Source organism: Chelonoidis abingdonii, chromosome 6, assembly GCF_003597395.2.
Source record: "Chelonoidis abingdonii isolate Lonesome George chromosome 6, CheloAbing_2.0, whole genome shotgun sequence".
Classification (NCBI taxonomy): domain Eukaryota; kingdom Metazoa; phylum Chordata; order Testudines; family Testudinidae; genus Chelonoidis; species Chelonoidis abingdonii.
The window spans coordinates 118138681-118157151 of record NC_133774.1 but is presented as its reverse complement, the minus strand read 5'-3'; the positions used below and the strand labels follow the sequence as shown (position 1 = coordinate 118157151).

Below are 18471 nucleotides of genomic sequence, written 5' to 3'. Positions count from 1 at the left end.
CCTGCTGACCCACCGAGTGTTGCTAGGGTAAAAATCTTCTGACTAACGTGCACGCGGCGCGCGCACACCTAACTGGAATGGATATGAGCAACACATCTCGAAGAACAACAGTTACAAAGGTGAGTAACCGTCTTTTATGCTCTGCTAAAACCATGCACAGTGTTTTTATAAAGTAAAAGGCAAACCCGCCAGAGCCTCAGCAGGTGTAAACTGGCATAGTTCCATTGCTAATGTGGCTTTCCAAAATTCTTACTGTCAGCGGCCTGATTCTGATTTCACTTACATACAGCAGTGTAAATCAGGACTAACGTTACTGATGGCAGTGTAAGAGCAAACTTAGGTCCCATGTGACCAGTGATAGTAAGTGTTTGCAGGCTCAGGCACTAAGTTATAGTTGGAGAGTAATCTTAGGGCTAGGTACACAAAGAAACTTAGACCTGGTGACATTGACTAGAGATGCCTAGAAAATCTCTGTGATTCACAAAGCCTGAGTTTGGCACTTAGGAGCCCCCTACAATGAATGTGAAAAAAATCAGCACCTCAGAATGAGATTCACAAAAGCCAACATGCTAGGTGGACCGTGCCTAAGACAACCAATGGGAGCTGCCAAGCTGAGGGATATGAATTCCTCCTCCTCCATCTATTTTGCATAACTTCACCTCTAGGGGCCCAGTCCAGTAGCCATACTCTGAGCACGCTTACCAGATTGGGCCCTATAGGTGACATAGGTGAAAGGATGCCGATCTGCTCCTGGTTTCCATATGGCTCTGGGGCTTAGGCATGCAGACACCTAGCACAGCTGCAGTGTGCATGCGCAGAGGCAGAAAAATAGGTGCCTACAGGGTTCCGGGGCAGCTGAGCAGTGGTTTTTGTGAATCCCAGTGCAGCCTGGGATGTAAGTGTCTAAACTGGGCAGTTGCGTGCCTTGGTCCTTTTCTGAATCTAGCCCTTGGAATATTCCTTATTTAAAAAGTAACTACCTGCTGTAAATGCCTTGTCATGCACTAATGAAAAGAAGCTCACTCTACCTTTCTCAGGTAACATGGGGCCTGACCTGGACTGAGTGGGAATTGTGACCATTTTTTTTTTAAGGGTAGTGTGACCAATGCAGAATGTAGTTAATAAATCAAAAGAAAACAGCGGAAGATGTTTGAAAGTGAGGAATGGCTTAGTGGGCTGAGTGCACGGCTGAGAGCCCCGAATGCCCAGTAGGGAGGGTACTGTACTAGAATATCCCACACTGGTTTAGTTGTGTACCAATAAAAATGGATACTTACCTAAACTAACTATTTCCCATAATAGGACACCATATGACCACCTGCAACAGGGACAAAGACAAAGCACTCATACCTTAACAGGAACAATGATTAAAAGTGAGCAGGTGTGTTATTGAACAAGATACTTTGCTAATATACAGAGAATGTAAGTTTCAATTCACTATTTCTGATCAATTTTCTGTTTGCTAGTAAGGATCCAGGCTTTAAAACATACAAGGCCAGATCCTCAGCAGGTGTAAATGAGCATTGTACCATTGACTTCTATGGAGCGACACTGATTTACACCACCTGAGGATTTGGTCCATTTCCTCACTGTCTTGGTCTCATTTATTACACAAAGTGCCAAAAACTCAGTGTAATCCCAGAACAACTTCACTGAAGTTAATGAATTTATGCTGGATTTACACTGGTGGAATTTATACCCAAAGAACCTAGCTCCATTTGCATGTCCAAGGGGATCACTCCTTTCTCCCATCATCCTCCACCTTCACTCCATTCTAATTCTAAATTGTTTTGTGTGTGATCCTTTCTCTCCAAGATGCCCTGTTTGCCCAGAGCACAAGCAGAAATTTCCTCATTCCAGGGGAGAAGGAAACCTTTTCTTTCCTGTGAAAGTTCTTGGCAAATCTTGCTTACTTTGTTCATGCAAGTAGACCCATGGGACCAAATTCAGCTCTGTTAAGTGGCATAAATCCAGAGTAATTCTACTGACTTTGAGGAAGTACTCCCGGTTTACAGTAGTGTACCCCAGGGAAGAATTTAGCCCACTGACTTCAACAGCACTAGTCAGAGGGGCAGAAATTGGCTCTTATAGGGGTCATCAAGAACATAAAAACAGCCACACTGGGGCAGACCAAAGGTCAATCTAGTCCAGTGTCCTGTCTTCCAACAGTGGCCAATGCCAGGAGCTTCAGAAGGAATGACCAGAACAGGTAATCATCAAATGATCCATCCCTTGTCACCCATTCCCAGCTTCTGCCAAACCTCCTTATGAGGTTTCTTTTTTTAACTACGATTATATTCTGCTATTTTATTTGTGTGATTCCAGAAGAGACTGTCATACAAAGGAAAATTATGTTGTACCTCCTTTTTGTCTCTTCACTTAAAAATTTACAGAGCCTAAGTTCCATAGAACACGACCACACGTCACAGATGTTGCCTAGAAATGAACCAACACTATAGTCTATACAGAAAATTTCAGCAAGGCACTTAAGCCCCCCAAGCTTTAATGAGACAGCTCAAGTACTTACAGTTATGCACATACTTAAGTGCTTTGCAAGCTCAAGCCTGTAGAGCTTGGCCAATGCTAGCTGGTTTCCTGGCAAATACTGACAGTACAGATCTGAACTTTTGCTGTTTTCCTGGATACTTGCTGCACTTTGCTGGCAGAAACTAGTGTTCGTATGGGCCTTCCAAAGGTGCAGTTGAGTTTGAGTTTCAAACTAGCGATGCCCCTGAACTAACCCCATGTCCAAACATCACATGTATTTTGTAGAACCTCAGATCTGGACTCACACCCAAATTTAGCTTGGTTCAGTTTTTTCAGACTATTTGTTGTAGTCTGCTCAAGCTGTCTGCCGACATGGTGACACATATACCTGTGTCTTCTGAGGTCCATAAATTAATAGCTGCACGATTAAAAGCTCTGGCAAAAAAAAACTTTTCCCGATGAAGCTTTGATGTTATTGAACAAAGTCTAATTAAAAACACGCTAAAGAACTGTACTTACACATCGCTGTTTGTGGTGTACACACTGTAATTTAGAGATTCAATTGCCATCCATCGCACTGGGAGCCTTCCCTGGAAGTGATGCCATTAGAAATGCATTACAGGCTATTACGTTAATGGTAGTGCTCATAGCTGTTTCAAAACAATCTTATTGAAACCTGCACCACAGACAACCATTACTTACATTAGTGAGCACTTACACAGGTAGCCCCTTCAAGTCTATAGGCCTGCTGATGTACATGCTACCCAACTTGAGCACTGGTTGTACAATCAGGTCCCAGATGTACAGTTCCCAATAATGCAAAGAAAAGTGCTTTCCACATGAGCAGGGGCAGCTCCAGGCCCCAGCACGCCAAGCATGTGCTTGGGCGGCAAGCCGCAGGGGGCACACTGCTGGCTGCCTTCGGTGGCTTGCCTGCGGAGGGTCCACTGGTCCCACGGCTTCGGAAGACCTTCCGCAGGCACGCCGCCGAAGGCAGCCTGCCTGCCATGCTTGGGATGGCAAAATGCCTAGAGCCACCCTTGCAAATGAGTGTGGTCCCAGTATGAAATGGAAACAATTCTGCTTGTACGATGCAGCATGATAGCTCACATCCTGTGAACCATTCCTTTCCCATAGAACACAAGGTGTTATTGACTTTGCTGCAGAATCATGTGGAACGGGATGAAGAGACTCATTAGACAGTTCACTTCTTCCTCTTTAAGTGATTCCAAAGGTTTAGTGCCTGGGAACTGGTCCTCCTCCCTGAGGATCCTTGCTCATAGCATTCCATCTCATCACTCCCACCAACTCTTCAATGGAACCCCTAGGGGAGCTTGCAAGATATTTTGAGCTGATGCTTCATCACCATGCAGTATCACTACTTTCTCAGGCCCTGATCCTAATCTCAGGGCACTTGTTTTACACCAGTGCAGATCATGGAGGGATTCACTTTCATATATGAATTTTGTAAATATCAAATTGGAAAATAAGAATCAGTTACGTGCCTTTACATTGCTATTTCATTTTTCCTCATTACGTTCATGAAATAAATATAAAGGCCAGGCTTGGTGTACAAACTTTAAGTTTGTGCAAACAATTTGCTTCTAAATAAGTCTGCCTTTCACTAAAAAATCATCAGACAATTCTAGCTAGAGTTATTCCCATCCCTTGCATAACAGTGTTAGATCCCAGAATGCCTTCTGCACATCTGGACTGTGGTAGTGACACTCTTTTTAAGTAATTCACTATTTCAGTTGAGACAAAGCTGCCTGTGAATAATTATTTTGGTTTTTTTCTTCTTTTTTTTTAATTTCAAATTTAGCACTCTTAATTGTGACTAATTGTTGTACTTGTCGTATGTGTGACATGCTATTATTAAAGCCACTGAAATCTTACTTAGTAGTAATGTCATACGTACCAACATTTATTCTGCTCCAAATATCTGTACAGAATATTATTGCCATTGTTTTAACACATCTGTTTTGCACAATGGGATCCTTAGCTGATGTAAGCTGACATAGCTCCATCTATGTCAATAGAATTAAGCCATCTGAATACAGATTATAGTTGAAAAGTTTTTGTTTTTTTTTAAAAAGGCTAGTGATGGGCCTCCGCCAAAAGGCTACATCTAAATATCACTGAACTTCGCATGTGATTTATGCAACTGGCTCTTTGGACTTTAGGAAGATTAAAAACCAAACTTTGTCTCTTGGCCCCATCTCTAAGAAAGGACATAGCGATAACCCCTGATGAGGTGTGATTGTCTCAAAGAACGATCATGCTAAACATGTTTGTTTCAATCCTTACCATGGTCTTTTTAACATAAACTTCTTGACCTCTAGACAATCCAAAATCTGCTATTTTTGCAACATAGTTTTCTCCAACCAAGATGTTTCTTGCTGCCAAATCGCGATGAATAAACTACAGTAAAGAAAATAGAAATTCTCAGGTAATCCAGTGTGGTTAGATGTTCGGCTGGGTGTGTGTGTGTGTTCTCCCTGTGTGCTGCCCCAGCTCTGAGCAGATAGCTAGCACAGCAGACCTTGAGGAAACCGCCCAAAGACCACAAGATTCATTAAGGTACGAAGGTACCAAGCCAGGTTTATTGTTGACAAAGCAGGGTAATAGCACCTGGTAGACTCTACAAGGATACTAAGGGCTTGGCTACACTCATACTTTACAGCGCTGCAACTTTCGTGCTCAGGGGTCTGAAAAAACACACCCCTGAGCGCTGCAAGATGCAGCGCTGTAAAGCATCAGTGTAATCAGGGCGGCAGCACTGGGAGCGCGGCTCCCAGCGCTGCACGCTACACCCGTAAAGGATGTGGTTTACGTGCAGTGCTGGGAGAGCTCTCTCCCAGCGCTGCCGCTCTGATCACACTCACACTTCAAAGCGCTGCCAAGTGTAGCCATACCCTAAGACGTATGCCTGTGACAGTGGATACAGCTCAGTGAATGGCAGGACTTTCCTTTCCCCCTCAGCTGGACAAAGATACTCCCTCTGAGATACACCTTTATAACCTGATATAAACGAGTTAGTACTGCCCCTTTGACATAGTTAATCTCTGCCCCCTGATGTGGCTAGTTATCACCTTGTTCATGTTGGTTCAATCAAAACATCTCTATTACGTACTGTCATCCTGGCCTTATCTTTTAGGAGAGGTCAGTGTGTTCCTGTTACCCTTGGGGAATGTTTTTGAACCATCCTTGATACAGTGTGTTCTGGTACCACTTGATATCGGGACGCGTTTGCGTGAGTGCTCTGTGACTAGCACTTCTTAGGAATGTGTATTTCTGCAATATTAGCCCTGTTCTTGCCAGATTCTGGGAGCAGGTCCTGCCTTATACCAGACTTCTGATTCAAGGGCTTATGTCTCAGGCTCTCTTCCTACTACACCCATGGCCCTTGGGTTTTGCATTATGCTGTGTGCTACATTCAAAACTGCCAAATGCAGAAACCATGGCAAAGGAAACAATACAGCGACGGTATATGGAAAATAGTGATTAAAGCTTCTGATATAATAGAGAAAAAGGAAAAGGAAGAAAACAGCGAGAGTTTTAACTGCAAATGCCTAAACCCCCATAAATTACCATCCATGTCAAAATATCTCATGAAGCCACATAAACCCCAAAACCCTGGCCTCCATCTGGGCACCTGAAAAGGCCATTGTCATAAACAGATTGTTAAGGGTTAATGTCTCTTTCACCTGGAAAGGGTTAACAAATGGAACTAAACACCTGACCAGAGGACCAATCAGGAGACAAGATACTTTCAACCCTGGGTGGAGGGAAGTTTGGGTGTGGGTCCTTTGTTCTGTGATTTTTTTTTCTTTTTCTCTCAGGGATATGAGAGGTACCAGACATTACTACAGGCTATCTAAAGTTCTGTTCAAATAGTAAGTAGAACAGGCAATTTAGGCTTTTTAATCGTTTGTTTTACTCTATTTGCACATGTGGATCTGGCTGGTTAACTTTTATATGTGTAGCTGCCGGTAATATTTTGATTTGTATTGGTACTGGAGGAAGGGTTTCTTCCTTTGTCTGTAAACTATAGGACCCTGTAATATTTACATCTTGAAGTTACAGAGATAATTCTTTACTTTTTCCTTTCTTTTATTAAAAGATTTCTTTTAGAGAACCTGATTGATCTTTCCTTGTTTCCCTTGTTTTATCCCAGGAGAGTGGGTGTAAACACCAGGACTGGTGGGGGAGGAGGGAAGGGGGAGAGAGAGGCTAATTTCTCTCTGTGCCAGGATTACTGTCTCTCTCAGGGAAAGTCTGGGGGGGGGGGGGAAGGGGGAATGGTTTATTTCTCCTTGTTTTAAGAATCCAAGGGATTTGGGTTCTTGGGGTCCCCAGGGAAGGTTGGGGAGGTCAGAGTGCCCCAAAACACTATATTTTTGGGTGGTGGCAGGCTATCAGATCTAAGCTGGTAATTAAGCTTAGAGGTTTCATGCAGGTACCCAAATTTTGGACGCTAAGGTTCAGATTTGGGAATTATACCTTATGACAGCCATAAAAGCAGTCTTAAAATGGAGGGCAAAGTCTAACTGCTTCAGTACTTAATTTGTAATGAAAGAGGTGCCAGGGCTCAAGCAATTTTTTACCCAGAAGTGCAAGGGCTGAGCCCTAACAAGCCCTGCCACAAATTAAGTACCGGACTGCTCACATCCCTATACATAGTCACATCCCTGCCACCTAGTGCTCGTGTACTTTTGCCAATGGCTACAGTAATATGCCTGGGCTGGAATGCCACCTAATCATCTCCCCATCCCCCTCTGGAATACCCCTATGTCACTCTAGCCATGGAGGGGTCTGGAGAATGGCATGCCCTGGAGTTTCAAGGGGAGAGAGAAGCAAGCCAGGGAATTTCCACCCCACTGCTCCCTCTCTGGACAGATTTATGGATGACACCAAAATTCAGCTCTTGTTTTAACTTGCACTAGTAATTTTCTGTCAATTTCAAGGGCCAAAATTGAAAATAACAAGAAAGTCACACACTTTTTTAGGAGAGAGAGCAAGTTTATAAGGTGGCCTTCTCACCTACTTAGAACTGATACTGTACTTGGGTGGCATCTAACTGTCACTGTCTACCGAGGTATTTATTAGAGAGAGTGGAAAAAGTGAGAAAACAAATTAATGACAGTTTTGAAATTGTGAAATTATTTTCAATTCATAGAGTTTGAAATGGAACCATTTTTTTATTTGTTCAAAATTTTTGTCATACGTTCCCCCCAAAGTTCAATGTTTTGAAATGTTAAAATTTGAACTTTCAAAAAAATTGAATTTTGGATTCTCTCTGCCTGCTTTCTAGCCTCTGACATCCAGAGTTTTTTCACTTTTTTTAAAAAAATTCATTTTAACTTTTGCCAGACTTTAACTTTTCAAACCTGTCTCAATTTTGGAAAAGTTACAGTGTGGCAAAAGGAAAAATGAAAAAAAAAGAAAATTTTTAAAGCGACAAAAGCCCCTACCTGACTCATCATTCATGCTATTGCATTCAGTAGGGAAAAGGGGGCAGAATGAAGTTTTTTTGAAACATTTTTGCTTTCTACAAAAAAGTAGAAATTTTGAAAAATCTGACTGCTTTTAGCAGAAGTTTTAGGTTTTGAAAAAGAGCATTTGTTAAAAAAAATATTTTGAATGAAAAACGTTGACCCGTTCTAGTATTTAGCATAGTGTCTAATCACCAAAGCAGTGGATTGCTTAACAATTTCACTGCTGATCTCTGCGACTTGCTTTTGTATACCTTTAACCAGCCATGTTACACTGGCACATCACTATTTCAAAAGGTGATATTCCCTGTGCATGGAACAACTTGAAAGTAGGCAAAGCAGCAATGAAGCAGTACATTTATTGTGATGAGGTCACCCTTCCAGTAGATTACTCTTTCATATTCTCAACTATGAGATGATACAACCTACAAGGAACTCAGAAGAAAAGAAAATAAACCAATTCTACAAAGAAATACTTAAGCTAAAATGCCTTCTTTGGTGATAATCTTGAGTTTCATTCAGATTTATTTTTAAGTGTTGCATACATGCTCAGATAATATGGTGATGAGAGCCATATACATAGGTGAGTGAGTGAATGATAGGTAGATAGATAGATCCACATTCTAGAAGAAAGAAATCTGAGTTGGAGGAACAAATAACTCACTGAAGAAATGCATAAAATATCACTTCTGGTGTAGCACTACCAATACATACTGAATAGGGGTGACAAAGTTAGATTAAACCCTAAAAAAATAAAATGCTGTGTTTTTAAAAGGCAAGGAGCTCAGAGCTGACCTGTTTTTGGCTTAAGTAGTCCATCCCTCTGGCCACATCTGCTGCAAAATGCAGAAGCTGCTGCGAGGACAGAGTGGAGGCAGTGCTGTTGGCAATAGCAAATGCTGGGTCTGTCTCCAGCACTCTGCTCTTCCTCAGGAAATCGAGTAAATTTCCATGGGGAGCATATTCAATAGCCAGGTAAAGATACCCTAATGTAAAACAGAGAGAGCAGCATTACATAACAAGCTAAAAATGGAGACAGTGTCAGTGATTGTGCATTTCCCCTGATAGGGTCCCACTACTACAGTATAATGCTACACAAGATGCAAACAAACAAACCAACCTTGTATCTCTCGGGTGCAGAAGAAGATGGCAATGATGGCCATGTCAGAAAGATTCTTGTGATTTTATCACAAGAGTTTTTCATAACAGAAAGGTTGCAGCCCAGCAGTTCGCAATGTGGAATACAGTAGAACCTCAGAGTTACAAATACCTCGGGAATGAGGGTTGTTCGTAACTCTGAACAAAACTTTATGATTGGAAACTTTACTGTGCAGAAGTAAAATGCTGCTTTTAACCATCTTCATTTAAATTAACCAAGCACAGAAATAGTTTCTTTACCTTGTCAAATCTTTTTTTAAAACTTTCCCTTTATTTTTTTAGTAGTTTACATTTAACACAGGACTCTACTTGCTTTTTTTTTTTTTTTTTGTATCTGCTGCTGCCTGATTGTGTACTTCCAGTTCCAAATGAAGTCTGTGGTTGACTGGTCAGTTCATAATTCTGGTGTTTGTAACTCTAAAGTTCTACTGTAGTATGTGGCCAGATCATTAACCGGTGTGGATCTATTCACTTCAGTGATCGTCCCAGGTAAACGTTGGCTTATGAACGAACCTCCAGTTCAACAACTCCATTTCTTGGTTTTCAAACAGATTAATTCTGCAAATCACCAAAAAGAGCACTGGTGATCACTGGTGGTCCACAGACCACTGTTTAGCTATGTCGTGTTTTTTGTTTATTATGCATCTAAATATTTTATGTAAAAATCTGCTTATATTTTATGTTATGAACAGGGTGATATTTTTCCTTTTTTGAATGCAATAATTACATTAATATAAGGAGAATTTCTGCCCTGGACAAATATGTAGTTCTATTATTTTATTGTATAATTTTTAAAGTCAAGTAAACAAAATATCCTACCCCGATGTTCACATGCTCCCAAAAGATTTATGATATTATGATGATGTCCAAGTTTACAAAGAACTTCCAATTCTCCAGCAAAGTCTCTGTGATCATCCTTTGAGGCATACTCTGGAAATCAAAGAAACATTTATTTATGTACTCATCTAAACTGCAGTTAAAACCACACTATTGCTACTGTTCATTAAGACAAGAATTTAGACTACTGGTTGAAGTCGAAAAGGGATAAACTCCATGGTATTCCAGTCTTTACCTAAATAATAACATCATTCTTCAATCAAAAACCCAGAGGCATCATAATGTCTTCAACAGTCACACCCAATATGTCACTCCTCTTATGGTATAGAGACACAATATGCCTTACCAGGTTATACAAATCCATCAGCCTAAAAAAGAGAGTGAGCAGATCTTGATATTGAAGTCCCCAAATACCAAACGCCTTAAAGCATCCAATTCAAGGGTAATAAAAGTAGCCAAGGGAGCTTATTCCAAAATCTATCAATAAGCTAATGTGATCATACACCAGAAATATTTTTCACCTAGCACACTTACGGTGCAGCACAAAATAAGACTTCTGTGAAGTCTGGTGTCATAAACCAACTGAATCCATCTGTTGCTTACCTATGATGAAAAGATCTTTTAACATCTAAAAATGAGGATAGGATCCAAAACATCATAACACAGTTGTGGAATATGCCTGGTTTTATATATAAACCTTGTCTACAGCTATGATTCACCTTGTCCTTAATTAAGGGTCCAATCTAACCCCACCTGAAGTCAATCAAAAGACTCTACTGGGAGGTGGATTGAGCATAATAATCCCTAAAGAGCTTGGATCTCTCTGATTAAAAGATACATTATAAATATTGGGAGCTTGGCTGGAGCGTTGCCCCTAAACTTATATTTTGATTTACCATATACAAATTTTTCTTGTCTCTGTTTGTACATGTCTATTGTAGCTGGCATGCTGGCATAGCCAGGGTGGTACTGCCCTTCTGGGCTATCCACACTTAGACCAGTTTTTCATCCATAAAAAATGCACACTGGGTGTGACGAATGACTAGTGAGGTATTAGAAGGTTTTGGTCTGGCTTGGTAAATCTAAATATTGGCATATCCACCAGGTTTGGGGATTGCTTGCCCCATTCTTTGCAGTTCATCCTAATTGATTGACCTCACTTGGCTCCCCTGGGATTCTGGGCACAGTGGCGTAGTCATGCTTGGACACACATTACCACAGGTTAAATTGGGTTTTTGGACCAAACCACACATTTGTCAAAAATTAATTTTAATATTGGAGAATTTAAGGGTTAAAAATCAGTTGCAGTTAGTGACCCAGATCCTACAAAGATCCTGACAGAAAAAGCCTGGAAGAATTGTGCTCACAGAGGCGTTGTCTTTTAATAAAAGGCCCCAGAGCAAGAATTCAAAAATCTGTTAATGGCCAGTAATCAGGAAGCAGACTCAGCGAAAATGCTTTCAGTGAGAAACCAGCAGCAACTTGAACAAAAGCTAATAGATCTTGGATTGCAGGAAAAGCAAAGATAGCTGATATGGAAGGAGACGCTGTTGAAAGACAATGCCTATATTTTGAACATGAACAAAGAATTGCATATATTTGATTGCAGGAGCTAGAAACTAAGGCAAAAATGGACAGACTTAAGCTCCAGCTCAAGAGAATGAAAGAACTGTATCATCCTGAAAAGCTAGCTCCTCCCAGCAGCAAATATGGGGATAGAATCTACCCAGTTTGTAACAATGTTGGTATGTTGTTTGACTCTAGGCAGTTGTCTGTGTGTAACCAAAATATACCCCAACTCTGCCATCTTTTATGTAAATGTTTTTACAATGAGCTCAGGTGAAGGTAACACCATAACTTGGGCAGAGAATGTAAAAATCAATGGTAAAATCTGTTTAGGGCAAATGACAGGTTCTAACATCACTCTTGTTAAAGAGGAAGATTACTTAACGGGTGGAAGTGTGAATATTGTAATCCTCTGTGAGTTTACTGTAAATGTGCCTTTAGCCAGAATCCACCTTGAATGGAATAGCATTAAATATGAAGTTATAGCTGCTGTAAGGAAGTTATTGCCTAAGAATCTTTTGATTGAGCATGATATTAACGCTTTGTTCAGTCAGGTTAACATAAACCAGTCACAGGAAAGAAATAATCCTAAACCTGTGTCTATTAGGAATTGCCTATTGAGGAATTCTCCAAATGTTTGTCTGTGGAAAATAGCTCTGTGTGTCTGTCCAGAAAAGCAGTTTATATGTGAATGAAGTTTCTGAATGTCTATCTAATATCTCAGGGTACGTCTATACTACTCGCCGGATTGATGGGTAGTGATCAATCTATCGGGGATCGATTTATCATGTCTAGTGTAGACGCGATAAGATCGATCCCCGATCACTCTGCCGTCAACTCCTGAACTCCACCGTGGCGAGAAGCAGAAGCAGAGTCGACGGGGGAGCGGCAGCAGTCAACTTGCTGCCACCCTCATGGCCAGGTAAATTGACCTAAGATATGCCGACTTCAGCTACTCTATTCATGTAGTTGAAGTTGCGTATCTTAGGTCAACCCCCCCGCCCAGTGTAGACCTAGCCTCAGAAGTGAATCTGGAATTAGATAAAGCACAGAAAGAACTCATTGGTTAGAAAAATGTTTCTCTAGAGCAGATTAAAGTTGATGATCAAATTAAAAACCCAAACTGAGGAAGAAAGGGTTAAGCATCCTGCAGGAGAAATGACACAAATTCAACCCTTAAACATACGGGTAGGTAATGTTTGTGTTTTTGTTATTTACACATGTATGGGTAGCGATCAACAATGTAATCAAACAGTCCGTCTATGCTGTATTCTGTTAATTCAGAGATCAAAAGAAATTCTTAACAATTAAATGAACTGTAAACCTAGGATATCGCTGTATTCATCTCTCTTTGACATGTATAGCAAATCATCTGCAAATGGTGAAAAAACAGGCAATTGCCTTATGTGGATCTGTGTGGATAATTACTGGCGATGCGTAGGAAATGAGTATCTATTGTTCTCCGAGGGACTCCAAGCTGTCACAAGAGAGCCTGCGACTGTTCAAAAAAGGGCTTGGGTCCTGATCCTGTCATCTCAGATCTGCTTGAGGCTTCATGCAGGGGAAGCCTAAGTCACAAGGACTGAGATCCCAGCTCTGACTGGCCTGCCCTGAATACAAACACTGGACTATAACCTATGAACTATTTCTGAAAGAACTCTTTGCCTCTACAAAGCTCACCATCTCTGCTATGAATACGAATCTCACGCACTGTACTCATGTCTGTGTATACTGATCTTCTAACCAGTCTTCTCTTCCTTTTCTTTTTTAATACATTTTAGTTTAGTTAATAAGAATTGGCTGGAACGCGTATTTGGGTAAGATCTGGAATATTCATTAACCTGGATGGTAATATGTCTGATCCTTTGGGACTGGTAGAACCTTTTTACATGATTAATACAATTTTCATTAGTCCTCATCATATTTAACTTGAGTGTCTGGATGAAGGCCTGAGGCTGGGTTACTTTAAGGCAACTGTGTTATTGGCTTCTGGGTAACCAGTAAGGTATTATAGAAGGCTTTGTGCTGGCTTGGTAAATCTAAGTATTGGAATATTCACCAGCTTTGGGGATTGTCTGCCTGATTCTTTGCAATTCATCCTAACTGAGTGACCTCAGTCGGCTCCCCTGATATTCTGGTCACACTGAGTATCATTGAAAACTCAACATTCACCATTCCATGCAGCAGCAGCAACCATGCTTTCTCTTCTTCTTCTTAGAATGGGTGATACAATGGCCACCCTTAAACAACTGCCAGTTTCCTGGGATAATGACTTAGAGAGCTGCATAACAACGTCTCAGTATCTGCAGTATTCCAGGCACAATAGTGGCAGTATTCTAGTATTTTTGGAACTTAGATACCATGCTGATATGCATCTTAAAAGTACCTTAGATAGAGAAGTGATGCCCAACAATAAGTAGAGGGAAATTTAAATGACCCTGCAAATATACTGCTACCTTATCTATTTATTTAGGGCAACCTCCGCAAATTTTAAATGCTCTGTGCCATTATCACTGTGGAGTAGCAAATGATAAGCATTTCATGTGACCCATCAAACAGACTGAAACTCACACGTAAAAGTCAGCACTCAATGATACCAGGTTAAACTATAAAAAACACACAGAGAGGGAAAAAAGCCATCACCGGGATGCAAAAATCGGGCAGACAAAAGCAGCAGTGATCTTATTATTCATGCTCATTATGTAGTTAGTATTTATATTACAGTAGTAGCCTGAGGCCCCAGTCAGAATCAAGGTCCCCTTGTGCCAGGCACTGTACAATCCCAGATAAACATAGAGCCCTGGCCTCACAGACTCTACATTCTTTAATGCAAACTGCTGACCTTTCATCCTTTTGATGGCAGCATCCATTCGCAAGCCATCCTTCTTAATTCGTGCTTTAAGGACTTGTCCAAAGTTGCCCTCCCCGATCACATCTTGAAATTTGATGTCATTCCACTCTAGGACTGGATAGATAGTGTGGTCTGAGCTGTTCTTGGCTTTCCTGCTCAGAGTGAGAGTTCCTGAGTTAAACTGGACAGCTGGCTCTTCTCTCTGTGAAAAAAATTCACCAGGTGTTAGCAGTTGTTGTTGGTAACATTTGGAGTAATACCACAGAACTTATTGTCCACTCAGTATAAGCATATGGGAGCTGAGCCTTCTCTTGCTTATTGTCTTCTGCAGAGTAATTCCTGGTTTATACTGTCTAAATGAAAGGAGTGTCAGACACTTACTGACTACTTTTATAATAGTGTAGTGGAGGCTGACAGAAAGTAGGCTACAGGGTTGGATAAACTTCCCTCTTCATATTGAGCAGGTTCTACTGCAGTGTTGAGGAAGAAAGAAGAGAAAGTGAAATATCTGAGCAAACTATTACATCTAGCAACTAAATCATCTCCACTCTCTCCCTTGCCTAATCAAGCTGTGGTGCAGCAAATAGTCTGCTGTGTTCGAAGGGTCATCCTCACTTTAATTAATGCATCCCCATAGGATTTGCTTCTGTGGAAGAAAAGCGTGTAGGGAGAGTTTCCGTGGGACCTAACAACTGGTGATCATGGCCCATACTGTCCACTGTATGAAAGAAGCTGGTAGAGGTGTGGTGCTGCCATTGGCTGGCTCCTGGCCTGCTGTGCCCATCTCTAAAAACTGTGGAGGAGCAGTTACTGGGCTCAGAGTAGCAGCAACTTGCACTGCATTTTACAACCAAAGGTGCTGCTTAAATGGAGACCACGCCACACAGAATAGTGTGTTCACAAGCCTTTCTCTGGTCTGGCAGGGCATGCCTCCTGTCCTCACACACATCAGGTCACAAACTGGTTCTGCAAAGGAGATAGAAGCAGCGAAACAGAAGGGGAGACATAGTTCATAGCTGCCTTCCTCCTCAAGGTGGACCCTCTACTTCGTATCCCACAATTTTGATCCCCTGCTCACCTCTGGGTCAGTGGTAGGAAAGCTTGACACTATTAATGCTAATACACACATTGGGAGCAGCTTTATTTTGAAAGTCGGAAGAGGAGGAGGAGGGAACCATGAGGAAAAGATAAGAGATGAGCTGAGATGAACCATTGCATGGACAAAGCAAAACTGGAAACTCACCACCACGTTTTGGAAGGCTTGAGCCATTCTGCGCTGGAAGTTGGCTCGCTTTAGCTGCAGCATGATGAGAAAGGCCAGCAGGATTGTTAGGCAGGTCATCCCTGCTGAGCCAAGGATAGCAATCAGCAGCATTTTCCCTCCCTTGGATTCATAGGGAGCTGTTGAGGGGAAAATGGCACTTAGCACCTGGTTAACATTGACAGTCCTCTGAGGGAAGTAATTATTAGCATTCTCATTTTACAGATACACAAATGGAAGCCAAGAGAACTTGGGCCTCATCTTCAGTAGTGCTGAGCACCTGTGGTGCCACTGATTTCAACTGGAGCTGGGGGTGCTCAGCATCTCTGAAAATCAGTCAGTGAGTGGCCAGGCTGGTGAAATTCCATGTCCTGTGTTATGCAGGAGATCAGATTTGATGAGCTAATGGTCCCTTCCAGCTTTGAACTCTAAACATCTATGAAACTTTGGGCCCTCAATAACTGAGGCACTGAAAGTCAGCGGCCACTTTTGGAAATTGTGTGACTTGCCCCAGAGACAATAACAGAGCTGGGATTCAAATTCTAAGGCCTTTGTCTGGATGTGCATTGTGTACATTTTTCTTAAAATGCAAAACATTCAGAGTAACAAATAAATACAATCGCAGGTGTTCATAGTCCCCAGCTCTGTTCTCAGCTTGCTAACCCACGTGGCCTCCCAGACCACCCAGGCATGGTTTGGATTGAGTTCAGTACGCTGGAGTAACCAACCTTTTGTTTCCGGGAGAGTCTTCAGTTCAAGAGAAGCATTTGGGTTGCTTGGTCCAATATTGTTCTGTGCACTAATCTGAACTAGATACGCAGTGTTCGGCTCGAGGCCCTTGAGATGATACTGCGTGATGGTTGTGTTTTTTATTGTGACGTCAATGTGGTTGTACTCAGCCTTGCCATAAATCTTGTAGCTGATGATGATGGACGAGATGGACTGTCCCACAGCAGTTGACCAAGAGATGATGGCAGAGGTGTCTGTGATGTTGAAAATCTTGATGTTGTCAGGTGGTGGTGGGATTCCTATGAACAAAAAAAGAACATGTTCCAGTTTACATCCATCCTTGCTCCTTCTCTTAGTGCCAATCCTTTCCCCAGTACTCCCACTGGCTTAAAGAGAACCAGGATCAGGGCGACAGCAAACGAAACTTGACTATGTTTTTATAAAGTTAACATGGCACCAACTATTGCAATGCTGAACACTTCCAGCAGATTCCTTGTGGTATTCCCTATCCTTGCTGGGAAAAAGAAGAGACTGCTCCAGGTACTATCCTAGACAAAAGGATTCCTCTTGAATCGGGGCAGCATAATTTTACCTCCTGACTGGATCAGCATCCCTCTGTGGCTCCAGTATCCCTTACTTTTCATTGCTTTAAGGCCTGTTTTCCTTGTCCATCTAACAGCCGTTAGGAAGGGTAGAAGTCAACTGCAAAACTCCCACAGATCTCAATGGGAGCAGGATTGAGTCCCTAGCTGGTGGCCACAACCACAGCTGGCAAGACAAGTTCTCCTCAGAATAATATACCTATGGTGATATTTCCAGAAGCAGGTCACCACTGTCATGTTTGTAATACATGCAGGGCCCAGCTGTGCAATGTTTACCAGTGTGGGTAAGCACCTATGTGAATGGGATTAGCACTGAGGTTGCAGGCACGAGTGGTGCAGAGATGTGCCCATCCAGAGGAGCGTACTAGAAGCACTGTGCCTCAGGCAACCACAATGACTTCATGAGCCCCCAGAATGTGTGGCTGTGGTGACAGTACTGTGGGGGACAGGTGAATCTATGGCCTTACCACATTCTCATCCCTTCTTCCTCCTTTGAGGTTTCTACCACCAGCATTACGGCAGACTCAACTACTCTCTGCACTCAGTGTAGTGCACAAACATTGCACCTTCTCTTCACCGTTCAGTGCTTGGTACAACTCAGCCAGATTTTCCAAATCAATGGAGAGCCTGTTGTCTTGGATGGAGCTGTGGGTGCCCAGCACTTCTGAGAATCAGGCCCTCAGGGTGGGGTTTCCAAGGGAACCAAAGTGATTTAGGAGCATGTGTCCCATTGAAAGTCACTGAGACCTGTGCTCCTGAGTCACTTAGGAACTTTTGGAACTCACATCCTTAGTCTCTAACCGAGGAATAAGAATTAGTGCTGACCCTCAGCTATCCCTCTTAACAATAGCTAAAAGCAGCTGTAAATGTGCATTCAGAAGCACTATACTATCATTGCAGAGGATTGCTGTAACATTGCATTGCGTATGTTTTATGGAAATATGTTATAAGTGTAAATATAATGTAACTGGAATATGCTTTATGCAAAAGGTCTCTTGTAAGGTATCATTACAAAGCTTATAATCTACTGAGTGTGTTCATCCTATTTGTATGAATATATCATTCTTGTATCTGAAAATGAAGTATTACTCTGAAGTCCTATTGTAACTATGCAAAGTGTGGACCATTAATGGTGGCTTGGACTCTTGATGGCTCCCATTAACTAGGACAATTGGTCGTGAATGCTCCGTTTACTCACAAACCTTCCTGGGTACGTGCAGGCCAGCCCTGAAAGAATGGAGAATGAGGACTTATAGTGACATGTCACCTGATACTGGAATCCATGTTAAAGCTGGTGCTTTTCCATATAGAAGGAAGAGTGGAGACCCAGACAGACAAAAGATTACTGCCTTGTGCCAAAGCTATAAAAGGGAGTGGAACAGAACAAAGGGGGTTGCAGTCATGAGAAAACCCCTAGTTACCACCTGAGCTGGAACTAACTACAACTGTACCAGGGGAAAGGATTGGGCCCAGACTAGGAAGGAA

General features: G+C 42.0%; 1 protein-coding gene across 3 annotated transcripts in view; it reads right to left on the bottom strand.

The window, feature by feature from the left end:
- TEK (TEK receptor tyrosine kinase) overlaps nucleotides 1-18471 on the bottom strand; it is a 68185-nt gene that overhangs the window by 7023 nt on the left and 42691 nt on the right. For all 3 annotated transcript variants that reach the window (XM_032783904.2, XM_032783905.2, XM_032783906.2), the window contains 8 exons: nucleotides 16384-16683; nucleotides 15638-15795; nucleotides 14386-14596; nucleotides 9960-10070; nucleotides 8778-8968; nucleotides 4795-4908; nucleotides 3007-3077; nucleotides 1278-1318 (listed from right to left, as the gene is read on the bottom strand). In XM_032783904.2, coding sequence (XP_032639795.1) covers nucleotides 1278-1318; nucleotides 3007-3077; nucleotides 4795-4908; nucleotides 8778-8968; nucleotides 9960-10070; nucleotides 14386-14596; nucleotides 15638-15795; nucleotides 16384-16683 — 1197 coding nt within the window. The remainder of the gene's footprint in view (nucleotides 1-1277; nucleotides 1319-3006; nucleotides 3078-4794; nucleotides 4909-8777; nucleotides 8969-9959; nucleotides 10071-14385; nucleotides 14597-15637; nucleotides 15796-16383; nucleotides 16684-18471) is intronic.